The sequence below is a fragment of the Humulus lupulus genome, chromosome 2, assembly GCF_963169125.1.
Source record: "Humulus lupulus chromosome 2, drHumLupu1.1, whole genome shotgun sequence".
Taxonomy (NCBI): domain Eukaryota; kingdom Viridiplantae; phylum Streptophyta; class Magnoliopsida; order Rosales; family Cannabaceae; genus Humulus; species Humulus lupulus.
Window position 1 is genome coordinate 211,274,703 of NC_084794.1, and position 12,813 is coordinate 211,287,515.

Sequence of the window (12,813 nt, forward strand, 5' to 3'; positions counted from 1 at the left end):
TAGTTATACTGGTGGTACAGATGCCTCAGGTTGTGCCTTTGGTACCTGGGGTGCTTGGGGTATTTTCTTGGCTTAAGCCCTAAATGCTCGCGTCTACACTTGGGAAAATGCCAAGCCGACACCAACAAATGTTACAAGTGTCAGGCAGGCCATCTAAAGAAGGGCAGTTTACCATGGCGAACAGCCAGGCCATCTGAACATGACTCACTAATGCCTCAACGAAATTAATGGACATGATGAACATAGTATTTAAGGACTACTTGGATAAATTTGTAGTAGTGCTTATAGACAACATCTTTATCTACACAAAGACTAAGAAAGAGCATGAGGTTCACCTGAGGTTGACACTAAATAGACTACGAGAGCATTAACTATACACTAAGTTCTCTAAGTATGAGTTTTAGTTGGAACAAGTGAATTTCCTACGACATATAGTGTCCAAGAATGGAATAGTAGTGGATCCGAAAAATATCGAGGCCATTAGAGACTGGCTCTAACCAAAGAATGCCTCAGAGATTCTAAGCTTCTTAGGGTTATGAGGGTACTATAAGAAGTTTGTTGAGGGTTTTTCAAAGATTGCCATACCCTTGACCAACTTGACCCAAAAACACCAGAATTTCACATCGAGCGAGAAATGTGAAGAAAGCTTTTAGACTATGAAGGATAAGTTGATCTCTGTTCTTATCCTTTGTGCTCCCAAAGAAAGTTTAGGTTGTGTGTTGATGCAGAATGGGAAGGTGGTAGTTTATGCTTCAAGGCAGCTCACGGAGTATGAGCAGCGATATCTCAACCATGATCTTGAGTTAGCAGTAGTGGTGTTCGCACTAAAAATATGGAGACATCACCTTTATGGGGATAAGTGTAAATTTACACTAATCTAAAATGTATGAAATACTTCTTCACTTAGAACAAAATTGAATATGAGACAACAGAGGTGGTTAGATTTAGTGAAGGATTACGATTGCAAAATTCTATACCACCCGGGCAAGGATTACGGTTGTTGATGCATTGAGTAGGCGAGGACATGGGAGTATCTCAGCTTTAAGCACAATAGAGATGTCTCTGCAAAAAGAGATTATAAACGATGGTATTGAGTTCGTGAAAGGAGGCCTAGCAAACCTCACTCTACAATCCTCCTTGTTGGAACAGATTAGAGAAGGACACAAAGTGGATGAAGCCCTAGTGAAGCAAGAGGCATTGGTACGGAAAAGTGGTAGCGGCGACTTCACTATGTCTAATGGTGGATTTCTGCGATATAAGGATGGGATCTGTGTGCCTAACAATGATGAAATCAAGGAAATTATTATAAAGGAGGCGCACAAAACACCCTATTCCTTATATCCAGGGTTGACAAAGATGTGCCAAGATCTTAAGGCATTGTATTGGTGGCCTTCAATGAAAAAGGACATTGATGAGTTTGTTGCCAGATGTTTGACATGTCAGCAAGTCAAAGTACAGCACCAAAGGCCAAGAAGGCTACTTCAACTGCTTTATGTTCCATAATGGAAATGGGAAGATATAGCAATGGATTTTGTGGTAGAGTTACCTAGGACCACAAAACAACATGATTATGCTTCGGTAATAGTGGATAGGCTTACTAAGTCCGCCCATTTTCTACCAGTTAAGACATCCTACTCGACGGACTAGTATGCAGAATTATGTGTGAGCGAGATAGTGAGACTTCATGGGGTTCCAAAGTTGATTATTTTTTATCGAGGGTCAGTAATCACATCGAACTTTTGGAAGTGATTACAGAAAGCTAAGGGTACAAGGTTAAAATTTAGTACTGCTTTTCATCCCTAGACCAATGGGAAGTCTGAGAAGACTATTCAGATTCTAGAAGATATGTTGAGATGTTGTGCATTGGAATTTTCAGAATCCTGAAGTCGATATCTACCCCTGTTGGAGTTCTCCTATAACAATATCTATCAATCCATTATTGGGATGGCTCCCTATGAGATGCTTTATGGGTGCAAGTGTAGATCTCCCTTGCACTGGGATAAGGTTGGGGAGAAGCAAATATTAGGCCCCATGGAATTAGGGAAGCCAGCAAGGCGATCGAGAAAATTTTCCAAAGGATTCTTACTACTCAAAATAGGCAAAAGAGTAATGCAACCATTAAGAGAAGGGACATCGAGTTTTTAGTGGGTGAGTTTATGCTCTTAAGAGTCTTGCCAATGAAAGGTGTTATGCATTTTGGGAAGAAAGGGAAGTTGAGCCCGAGATCTATAGGTCCATTTGAGATTTTGGACAGATTAAGGCAAGTTGCGTACCATTTTGTACTGCCCCCAGCACTAGCTAAAACGCATAACGTCTTTCACATCTCGATGTTGCGTAAGTACATGTCAGATTCCTCTCATGTTCTGAGTTATGAACTGTTACAATTGAAGCAAGACCTGAGTTATGATGAACACCCAAAGTGTGTTATCGAAAAGGGAATCAAGGAACTGAGATCCAAAAGGATTCCATTAGTTAAGGTCTTGTGGAAGAATAGCATGAAAAGAGAAGAAACATGGGAGCTGGAGGAAGACATGAGAGAAAGATACCTTGACTTATTTGGTAAGAAAGAATTTTGAGACAAAATTCCTTCTAAGGAGGGTATATTGTAGCGCACAATTTTTTTTAGTTAAGATAATTTTGTGCTTTTTTTTATTAAAAATTGTTAAGTGTTAGAAATTTATTTTAATTGTATGAATTGTTTGGTAGGAATTATGTAAATTTAATTGTTAGTTGTTTTATTCATTAATTAATTTAATTTGTAAGTAAAATGAAACCACCAAGGTGCATGGTAAGTCGTGATGCACTTGAGCAAGTGTGTGTGTTTACATTTGCATGGTATGCATGGTAAGCAGGCAATAGACTATTGTTGACCACGATTTTGGCCAACGACGAGTAGACGTCAAAACTACAATAAACCTTCAAGATAAAAATACGACATTGATAATTTTGTAGTAGTTCAGCCGCAATTTACTGGTAATAGCCCAATCCACTTGGAGTTGTGATATATATCCTACATTTAAGATCAGATGAACTTGAGCCAACTGAGTTTCTTAAGTGTAAGTAGAAAAATACATTGTTTCTCTCTCTAAACTCTCTCAGATAATGCCCCAAGAATACCCCAAGTAACAGTCCCAAAGTCTCCAAAATAGAGTTTTTCTCAGTCTAAAAAGATCAGATCCCCCTAAATGATGCCATGAGCCATTTATTTATAGGCTCATGGACCGTACATCAGATATCTCCCTTTGACCGGTTCCATGGTTCTTCCAACAGACTTTAATTAATAAAATATAAATAAATTTAAATTACAATAATATAGCTATTATTCCGGGATATCTGAGAGATTCCCGCGACGGTTGAGAATGATTCGGGTTGAAGCTGTTACTGAGGACATAGGCATGCACCTCTCGTCGGCAAAGCACACCTCTGGTCGGTATAGGCAAAGCACCCCTCTAGCACTCCTCTGGTCTAGCATGACACATCTCTAGTCTAGCAAAACACTTTACTGGTCGGGAAAAACAAATGACTGGTTGGCCAAAATCAATGACTGGTCGGCCAAGACGACTGACTGGTCGGGCAAAACAAATGACTGGTCAGCACAAAATAGATGATTGGTAAGCCAAAACGACTGACTGGTCGGCCAAAACAGATGACTAGTCGGTCAAAATGACTGACTGGTCAGCCAAACTCCCAACTGGTAAGTCAAAAATCTTCACCGGTCGGACATAAATTCTATCAGATCGGTTAGATCACTTTTATCCCAACTTCGAAGAGCCAACCCATTTATTTACTATTAATGTGCCATTTTACTGACCATGCATTGCCACTTGTCACTTCTGATTGCCACGTCATCAAACTGAAATTTTGGGGATAACAACTATCATGTGTATTTCCCATTTTATTTATTTATTTATCTATTTTATTAAAAGTTGAAATAAGAAAGGAAAAATGGCAATGATTTGTAGCAAAATGGGAAAGTTTGAAAATTGATGAATGAGTGTCAAATGGCCTCATTTGGCCGAGCATAGGAAGAGAGAGAGAGAGAGAGAGAGAGAGGGGTCACTCAAGGGAGTGAGGGAATCAAGCAGTGGGTTTCTTTTTTTTTTTTTATAAAGACATTTTTCCTTGATTACGACCATTTATCCTAATTTATTTATTCTATTATTATTATTATTTTATTTTATTTAGCAAAATTAAGGGAAAAGGGATTGGGAAACATTCCCATTCCAACTAGGCTAAGATATTGTCTCTAGAGTTAATTAAAAGGAAGGAAAAGTTAGAACCCACTTGCTCTTGTGGTACCGTCGGTTAGAGGAGAGAACAGAGAGAGAGAGTGTGTGTGGAGATAGAAAAGAAAGAAAGGAAGGAAGGAAGAAGAGAAAGGAGGAGGAGAAGAAGATGAAAAAGGATTTCAAATCCTAGGGTATTTTTTGAGATTTTATATTTTTTATTCTCTAGTTCATCTCCTCATCTTTTGATTTGCTAAGTCTTTTGTTTTTTGGTTGTCGTTGTTTTCTATTTCTCTTTGTGTGGGTTCGAAAAACCCTAGGTGTGCCAAGAAGGTGATTACCATCTTTCTATATATTAAGTCTTGATGATCACGAAGGAGGTAGTAAATCTTAGCCTTGATATTTTTTTTGATGAGTATTTCATTATTGATAGTGGTTTGATTTTGGATTTTGGCTTTGAATGATAGGGAGTTCTGGCCATGTTGTGATTTTATTTTATTTTGGGTTTATTTATGTGTTTGATGGATGTTGATGGAAGGGGACATGGTCATGATATGAGGATTTTGGAATGAGTTTATTGGTATTGTTTTCATGATTGGTGCCATGAAGTTTTCGGCCTTGTGTGTATGATATAAGACAATATGATTATTTAGTGCATGCTAATGGTAATATTAAAATGCATAAAAGAGGTATAGAAACATGCTAGGACTCGTCTAAATGTGAATGAGATTAATGGTATTTTTTTTTATTGTTGTTCATATGGGTTTTGACCTATAGAGAATATCACTGCATGATGATTTTTTTTTTTTTTTTTTGTATTTGATGTCACATATAATCATTAAAAACATGTTAAGTTATTTTGTTAAATTTTAGAATTGATATTATGTTCCTTACAAATGATGATCTAGTTGGTATATGAAGATATGATCTAAGCGTTGTTTAAACATGATTAAAAGTGGTTTTTCTTTTAATTGTGCTTGCTATTTTTTTTATAACTTGTGATGATGATGGTAAATGAATGTTTTGAAATGCACATATGATTTCTCAAAGTGGTATTTGATTTTTAGTAAATAAAAAGGCATATTATTTAACATGTTAATTGTGTTTTTATCAAATTAATACATGCAGCTTTTTTTTTTTTTATATTTTATGAAATAAAATCTAGTTTTAATCAAAGTTTGTAATTTCTATTGAATAAATAGTTGCTGGAAGTTTTAACTAATAGAGTGAAAAGTCTTTTAAGTGAGATAAATTAAACTAGTGCATCAAATAAATTTAAACCCTAAACTATGTATATGATGAATGTGATATTCTCAAAATGTAAACATGTATTTTTCACACTATTATTTATGTGCAGTTTTTTTATTTAAAATGTGAAAAAGATTATGGTTTAAATCCATTTATGATATTTAAACAAATATTAGTTGTTAAAACTTTAGATTATTAAGATAAAATGATTATTTTATTTAAGATAAATAAGTCATACACCTCAATAATTTAAATCTTAAATGATATATATAAAAATGTAATTTTTCCACACTTTATTTTATGAATTTTCAAATTTATAAACATGCAGTTTTTTTTAGAGATTAGTAAAATTAATTTTCTAAAAGGAAACAAGAAACTTATTTAGTTATTCTAAATAGCTACAATTTTGTCACATTTTTTATGCTATTTAAATAATAAATAGAATTATTATTTTACGAGAAATTAGAAAAAGCTTAATAGATTATTTTATAACTTAAATATGTTGTATTAAAATTTGTATAACAAATTTTGGGATTTAGAGAAAACAATTAATGGTAAATAAAGAATGTTGGAGAATTTTGTTTGAAGATGCAAGAAATAAGCATGTAAGAATTATCGTTTTAAAACATTAAATTTTTAGAATGCTCCCACATATGCATGTTGCATGCAATTGCATTACGTTCAAATATATGTCTATTGTTCAAATACATGACTTTTACTTTGTAACCATGAAGAACTAATAGGTAGAATTAGCATTATTATTTTTTTATGATTTTATGTGAAATTATTGTATGTGTTTGCAATGGTAGTGCAACTTGTGTCCATCATGAGAAGTCTTACGCGATTCTAAGAGACGAACGTTTGATTATGACTATAGGCTCGTTGTGACCTGAGGTAAGGAAGTTAGACCGAATTTTCTATGTTTATGCTATGAAATGGTAAGACTTGTATGTTACAAGAAATAATGTGCTATGGAAATGAAGATGCTATGTTTTGATGATAAGCCAAGTGATGGGGGTTTCCTATGCACGAATAAACAATCAATATGAGCATCGAGATTTAAAGAAGCAATGTTATTGATTTTATTTTCAAATATGTGAGTGCGGCTTAAAATTTTATTTTCTTTCAGACATTGCATATGAATACTTTATTTTTATTTTTAGCCATTGGGCCCAAACTTGCATGTTTTATCAAGGCTTCGCTGATTTGATCTTCAAGTGTTATTTTTTTAAATTATTGATGAGATAAGTGACGTTTTTACAAAGTAATAGAATTAGACGCTTTACATGACCAGTAGTGATAACTACCTTAGGTCAATCCGTTATTGTGTTTAATATACTTGTGTTGTAAGGCTATTCGTACTAAGTGTTTTCACTTACCTAATTGTTCATGATGTACATAAGTGCACAGGCAAAGTGGATCAGTGAGCGTCAGAGTCTGCTTGCGGATATGTACATGTGGCCTCACCTGGGGAGATTTTTGATGGATCACCATTTTGAAAAGAAAAAATTGACAGCTCGTTATTACTTTTGGGATAATTGCTTTATTATAACTCTGTGGATTGGTATTTGTATTTCCGTTTGCTAAACTAAAAGTGTGCGCACACGACCTTTTTGAAAGTTTTTTTATATGCATTTTCGATATGATGAGTTAAAGTGAAAGTTTTAAATTTCCGCATGATTTTTGGTCTTGTATGCTTTAGGACATTACACAACCTATTAAAGTAAGGAATCTTAAATAAATGGTTACTAGTACAGTTTGCTAAGAATTTTTGAAATGCATGTGATCTAGACTTGGATTGCTGATGTGGATAGACATCTTAGTGAATGTACTTTGTATAATTAGATTATGTACAACTGGACCGATGTAAATTAATTTCTTTATAAACTCACCATTTTTCCATAAATATTTAATTCATATTGTAACACCCTAATTTATCGAGAACATAGCGTTTGATCATAATCATAAATATTGATATTTTATTGAATAAAAACTTGAAAATAAATATATGGATCCTGGTTTTACAAAATTAAAATAATTGTCTTTAACATATTAAATTGAGCAACATTTAAATAAAACTTCAAAAGAACACATTCTTTAATAAAAAATAAATAAATAGGCCCGCGTGATCTTCCTCGACAATATGGTTCCCATGAGTACATCACGGAGCTCCTAGGTCCCACTCGCCACCGACCTTTCTATTATCAATTTTCTGTACAACAACATCATAAGGGGTGAGCTGCTAAGCCCAGTAAGTAAAATACAAACAAGAGTTAGTCACATAATCATTTAATCAACATATCCTAAATTACACAAGAGTCATAACAAAAACTAATTTATATTAATCATATCACATCACAAAACCATAGGTCATATCATAGCCTAAGTCATAATCATAAATCATAATCTAAGTCATAATCATAGTCATAAATCATAGGTCATAAGTCATAATCGTAACTATAGGTCATAGATCATAATCATAACTATAGGTCATAATAACAAGTCAGATATAATAAAAAGATAAGTGCTTATACTAGGGTGGCAATTAAGTCCCGGACAATAGTCCGCCATACACCAAACATCAACTTAGGTCTCTCATAAAGTTTTGGCAACCGAGCCTACCGGACATAAGTCCGTCATACATCATTGGACACCTTAGGTCCATACAAACTTACCCCTTTATTGTACCTTAAATGTTAGGTCATACAAAAACATAGCCTAGATCATAAACTAAACTATCTAATTTTCCTTACCAAAAACTAGGATATTGGAGACAAGAGCGGGATTGGAAACTCCTAAAACCAAACATAAAGAAACCATAAGTCCTCTAGAGTAAAGAAGATGAAGAAAAGATCTAAACCATTAGAAAATACTTACCAAAAACCTTAAGTTTAACATCTAACCAAAATTCATTACAAGAAGTTAGGTTTTGAAATAAAAGGAAAGAATAAGAAGAATAGAAATGGACTAAACCTGAAGATTAACAGTACCTAAGATAGCTTCGAGCTATATCTCAAACACCGAAATATCACAAAAGCTTACTTCCTAAGTTTTTAGAAAAGCTTAGATTTGAAAGCTTTTAACTCCAAAACCCTAGTGTTTCTCTCTAGAACGAAATTAGCAGCTTGAAGGCTCTGAAGTGCCTGAATGATGAAGAGAAGGGCTGAGTGAAGGGTCCTATTTATAGAGTACAAGGAGTGAAACTAACTCCCATTTCAATGAATAAATAAATGATTAAAAATACATTTGTTGCTCAACAGATGCCAAGAAATCAGTCAAAACGTTCAGGAACGAGTAAAAGTTGTTGAGGGCTGTTTTTAGTTTCGAATTCCAAGAAGATTAAAAAATGGCTACTAGAGCCAATATATCGCCTCCTATAGGTACACCATAATCTCGAGGGTCTGCTGTTTCTTTTGTGCGAAGTCGACGTGTTTTCCATATCAACATAGGTGATATATCGACTCCTATAGCTGCGATATATCGACATATGCTGATATTTTAAACATGTTTTTGCACACTTTCAGCACACTTGAATTTGTTTAAACCACTTGGACTGAGTAAAACATGATCCTAAAAGATGAGGGAAGGTTCTAGACCTTCTAGATCTATCATTTTTTAAATTATTCATCCAAAACGCTTAAATCCTTAATAATCATACATGTGACAAGTGTCACGTTCTTAAGTATTCTATCTAAACCTTAGGTTATAATAAATAATATTTCTAGGACCAGCTATATTAATCAAAACTTATGTTAAAATTAATATTTCTAAACCATAGATTAAACTTATAAAATCCATAACTATTTCTACGAGTTTCTAACTAAATCTCGGCCTTGACCAATATCCACGAAAACTAAGATTCTACAGCTACTATTACTACTACTACTAGTACAACTCTCTAGCTAAGTAGGATTTTGAGATGCTACAATTCTCCCCTACTTAAAAAAATTCCTTCCTCGAAATTTACTTACAAAAAAAATCTCTGGATATCGCTCCCTCACATATTCCTCCAATTCCCATGTGGCCTCTCTTTCTGTGCTTTTGCTCCACAAGATTTTAACCATAAGGACGCTTTTGGACCTTAACTCCTTAGTTCCTCGCTCTAGAACACGTATTGGTCGTTCTTCGTAAATGAAATCTTGTTCTAACTCAAGAGCCTTATAATCAAGCACATGGGATGGATCTGATATGTATTTTTTCAACATCGATACATGAAAAACGTTATGTGTTTTAGCTAATGATGGCGGTAAGGCCAACCGATATGCTACATGCCCTATTTTGTCCAATATCTCAAAAGGACCTATAAACCGCGGGCTTAACTTTCCTTTCTTTCCAAAACACATAACCCCCTTCATCGGAGAAACCTTGAGAAAGACTTGATCGCCTACTGAAAACTCAAGAGTCTGCCTCTTAGCATCGGCATAGTTCTTTTGGTGACTTTCAGCGGAAATCATTCACTGTCTTATCTTTTCTACTATCTCAATTGCTTCTCTTACAGCCTCGGGTCCTAAATATAATCTTTCACCAACCTCATCCCAATGAAGTGGTGATCGACATTTCCGTTCATATAGCATCTCATAAGGTGCCATGCCTATCGTTTCTTGATAACTGCTGTTGTAAGAGAACTCTATTAACAGAAGATACTTGGCCATGATCCTGAGAAATCTAAAGCACATGCCCTCAGCATATCTTCTAACATTTGCATGGTGCGTTCTAACTGACCTTCGTTTGAGGGTGAAATGTCGTACTTAGTGCCCATTGCATGTTGTAGACTTTCCTAGAACTTTGATGTGAAAATTGATCCTCTATTAGAGACTATCATCTTTGGAACTCCATGTAATCTCACTATCTCTGCCACATAAAGCTCTGCGTACTGCTCAGCGTTATAAACTGTTCTCACCAGCAATAAGTGAGAAGATTTTGTGAGTCTATCTACTATCAACCAAACAGAGTCATGCTGCTTGGTGGTCCTTGGTAATCTCATCACGAAGTCCATTGCTATATCTTCCCATTTCCATTCAGGAATTTCTAGTGGTTGTAATGTTCCAACGGATCTCTGATGTTCGACCTTAACTTGTTGACAGGTAAGGCATTTTGCTACAAACTCTGCTATGTATATCTTCATCCCCGACCACCAGTACATTGTCTTGACATCGTTGTACATCTTTTTTGATCCCGGGTGAAGTGAATACGGAGTAGTGTGCGCTTCCTTTATAATACTTTCTCTTAATCCTCCACTTTTTGGCACACATACTCGATTCCTATATTGTAGCATGCCTTCTTTTGTCAAGGAGAAATCAACATTCTCTGAGCTTTGTAGTGCTGCCTTCATCTTAAGAAGAAACTCGTCTTCGTATTGTTTTTCCTTTATTTCGTCCATTAGTGTTGACTTGATCGTGAGGTCAGCTTGTTGTTCAGTTATTAGCTCAATTCAGGACCTCTTAATATCATCTTGTAAGTGTTGAGCTATCCCCTTAAGTATTAATAAGCTTTCGTAACTCGGCCTACTAAGTGTGTTTGCCACGACATTAGCCTTTCCCGGATGACACAAGATCTCACAATCATAGTCCTTTACTAACTCCAGCCACCTTCGTTGCCTCATATTGAGCTCCTTCTGCGTAAAGAAGTACTTTAGACTTTTGTGGTTCGTATAGGTTTCACACTTTTCTCCATATAGATAGTGCCTCCAAATCTTTAGAGCAAAAACCATCGCAGCTAATTCTAGGTCATGGGTCGGGTACTGCTGCTTGTACTCCTTTAACTGTCTCGAGGAATATGCAACCACTTTTTTTGTCTTGAATCAAAACGCATCCAAGTCCCTGCTTCGACGCGATGCAATATACTACAAACTTTCCCTTCTCGTTTGGGAAGAACTGGGGCTGATATGAGCTTGTCTTTTAATGTTTGGAAGCTTTCTTCACACTTCTCCGTCCATACAAATTTCTGTTGCTTCCGTGTCAAATTTATTAAAGGGTATAGCTATTTTGGAGGACCCTTCAACAAATCGTCTATAGTATCCTGCCAATCCCAGAAAACTTCTCACCTCCGTGACACTCTTGAGTTTGGGCCAGTCCTTTACTGCTTCGATCTTGGCTGGGTCTACTTCTACGCCATTTTTAGACACAATGTGTCCTAGAAATACCACATTCTCTATCCATAATTCGCATTTTTAAAACTTAGCATATACTTGATGACTTTTGAGTCGTTCCAACGTCAATCGCAGGTTATCTTCATGCACGACTTTCGTCCTTGAGTAGATCAATATGTCATATATGAACACCACAATGAACTTATCCAAGTAGTCCTTAAATACTCTATTCATAAGATCCATGAACACGGCAGGTGCGTTCATTAAGCCAAAAGACATTACCAGGAACTCGTAGTTTCCATATCTAGTTTGAAAAGTGACGATCAAGAACAAATACCCTTTGCCTCGAATAGACGATATTTTTGATCAACTACAAGGATCTACGGTATTCTTAATTATTCTATCTAAACCTTAGGTTATAATAAATAATATTTACTACTACTACTACTACTACTACTACTACTACTACTACTACTACCACCGCTCCCACTACTACCACTACTAAACCACTACTACCACTACTCTACCACTACTACCACTACTACAACTACTACCACTACTACTACTGCTACTACTGCTAATACTGCTACTACTGCTACACTGCTATTACTGCTACCACTGCTACTGCTGCTACTGCTGCTACTGTTGCTACTGCTGCTACCGCTCCCACCGCTCCCACCGCTCCCACTACTACCACTACTACCACTACTACCACTACTACCACTACTACACCTACTACACCTACTACAACTACTACAGCTACTACTGCCACTACTGCAACTACTGCTACTACTGCTACTACTGCGACTACTGCTACTACTGCGACTACTGCTACTACTGCTACTACTGCTACTACTACTGCTACTGCTACAGCTACTGCTACTGCTACTACTACTACTGCTACAACTACTGCTACTGCTGCTACTGCTACTGCTACTACTGCTACTGCTACTGCTGCTGCTACTACTACTCCTGCTACTGCTACTGCTACTGCTACTGCTACTGCTACTACTACTACTACTACTACTACTACTGCTACTGCTACTCCTACTGCTACTACTACTACTACTACTGCTACTCCTACTACTACTGCTACTCCTCCTACTACTACTGCTGCTGCTGCTGCTGTCTTTTGATTCACTCACTAAGGTCTTTTATAATAAGGAGGCTAGTGACTTTTGTTTTGGATATTCAATAACATAAATGACTACTACTACTGCTACTACCATCATATATACATTAGTCTAAATT

At 35.9% G+C, this 12,813-nt stretch overlaps 1 protein-coding gene across 1 annotated transcript; it reads left to right on the forward strand.

Moving 5' to 3' along the window:
* The first annotated feature begins 1,056 nt into the window (after positions 1-1,056).
* LOC133815138 (uncharacterized) lies at positions 1,057-1,503 on the forward strand. Its single transcript, XM_062248014.1, has one exon. The coding sequence runs from the start codon at positions 1,057-1,059 to the stop codon at positions 1,501-1,503; it is 447 nt and encodes a 148-aa protein (XP_062103998.1).
* Positions 1,504-12,813: the final 11,310 nt, after the last annotated feature.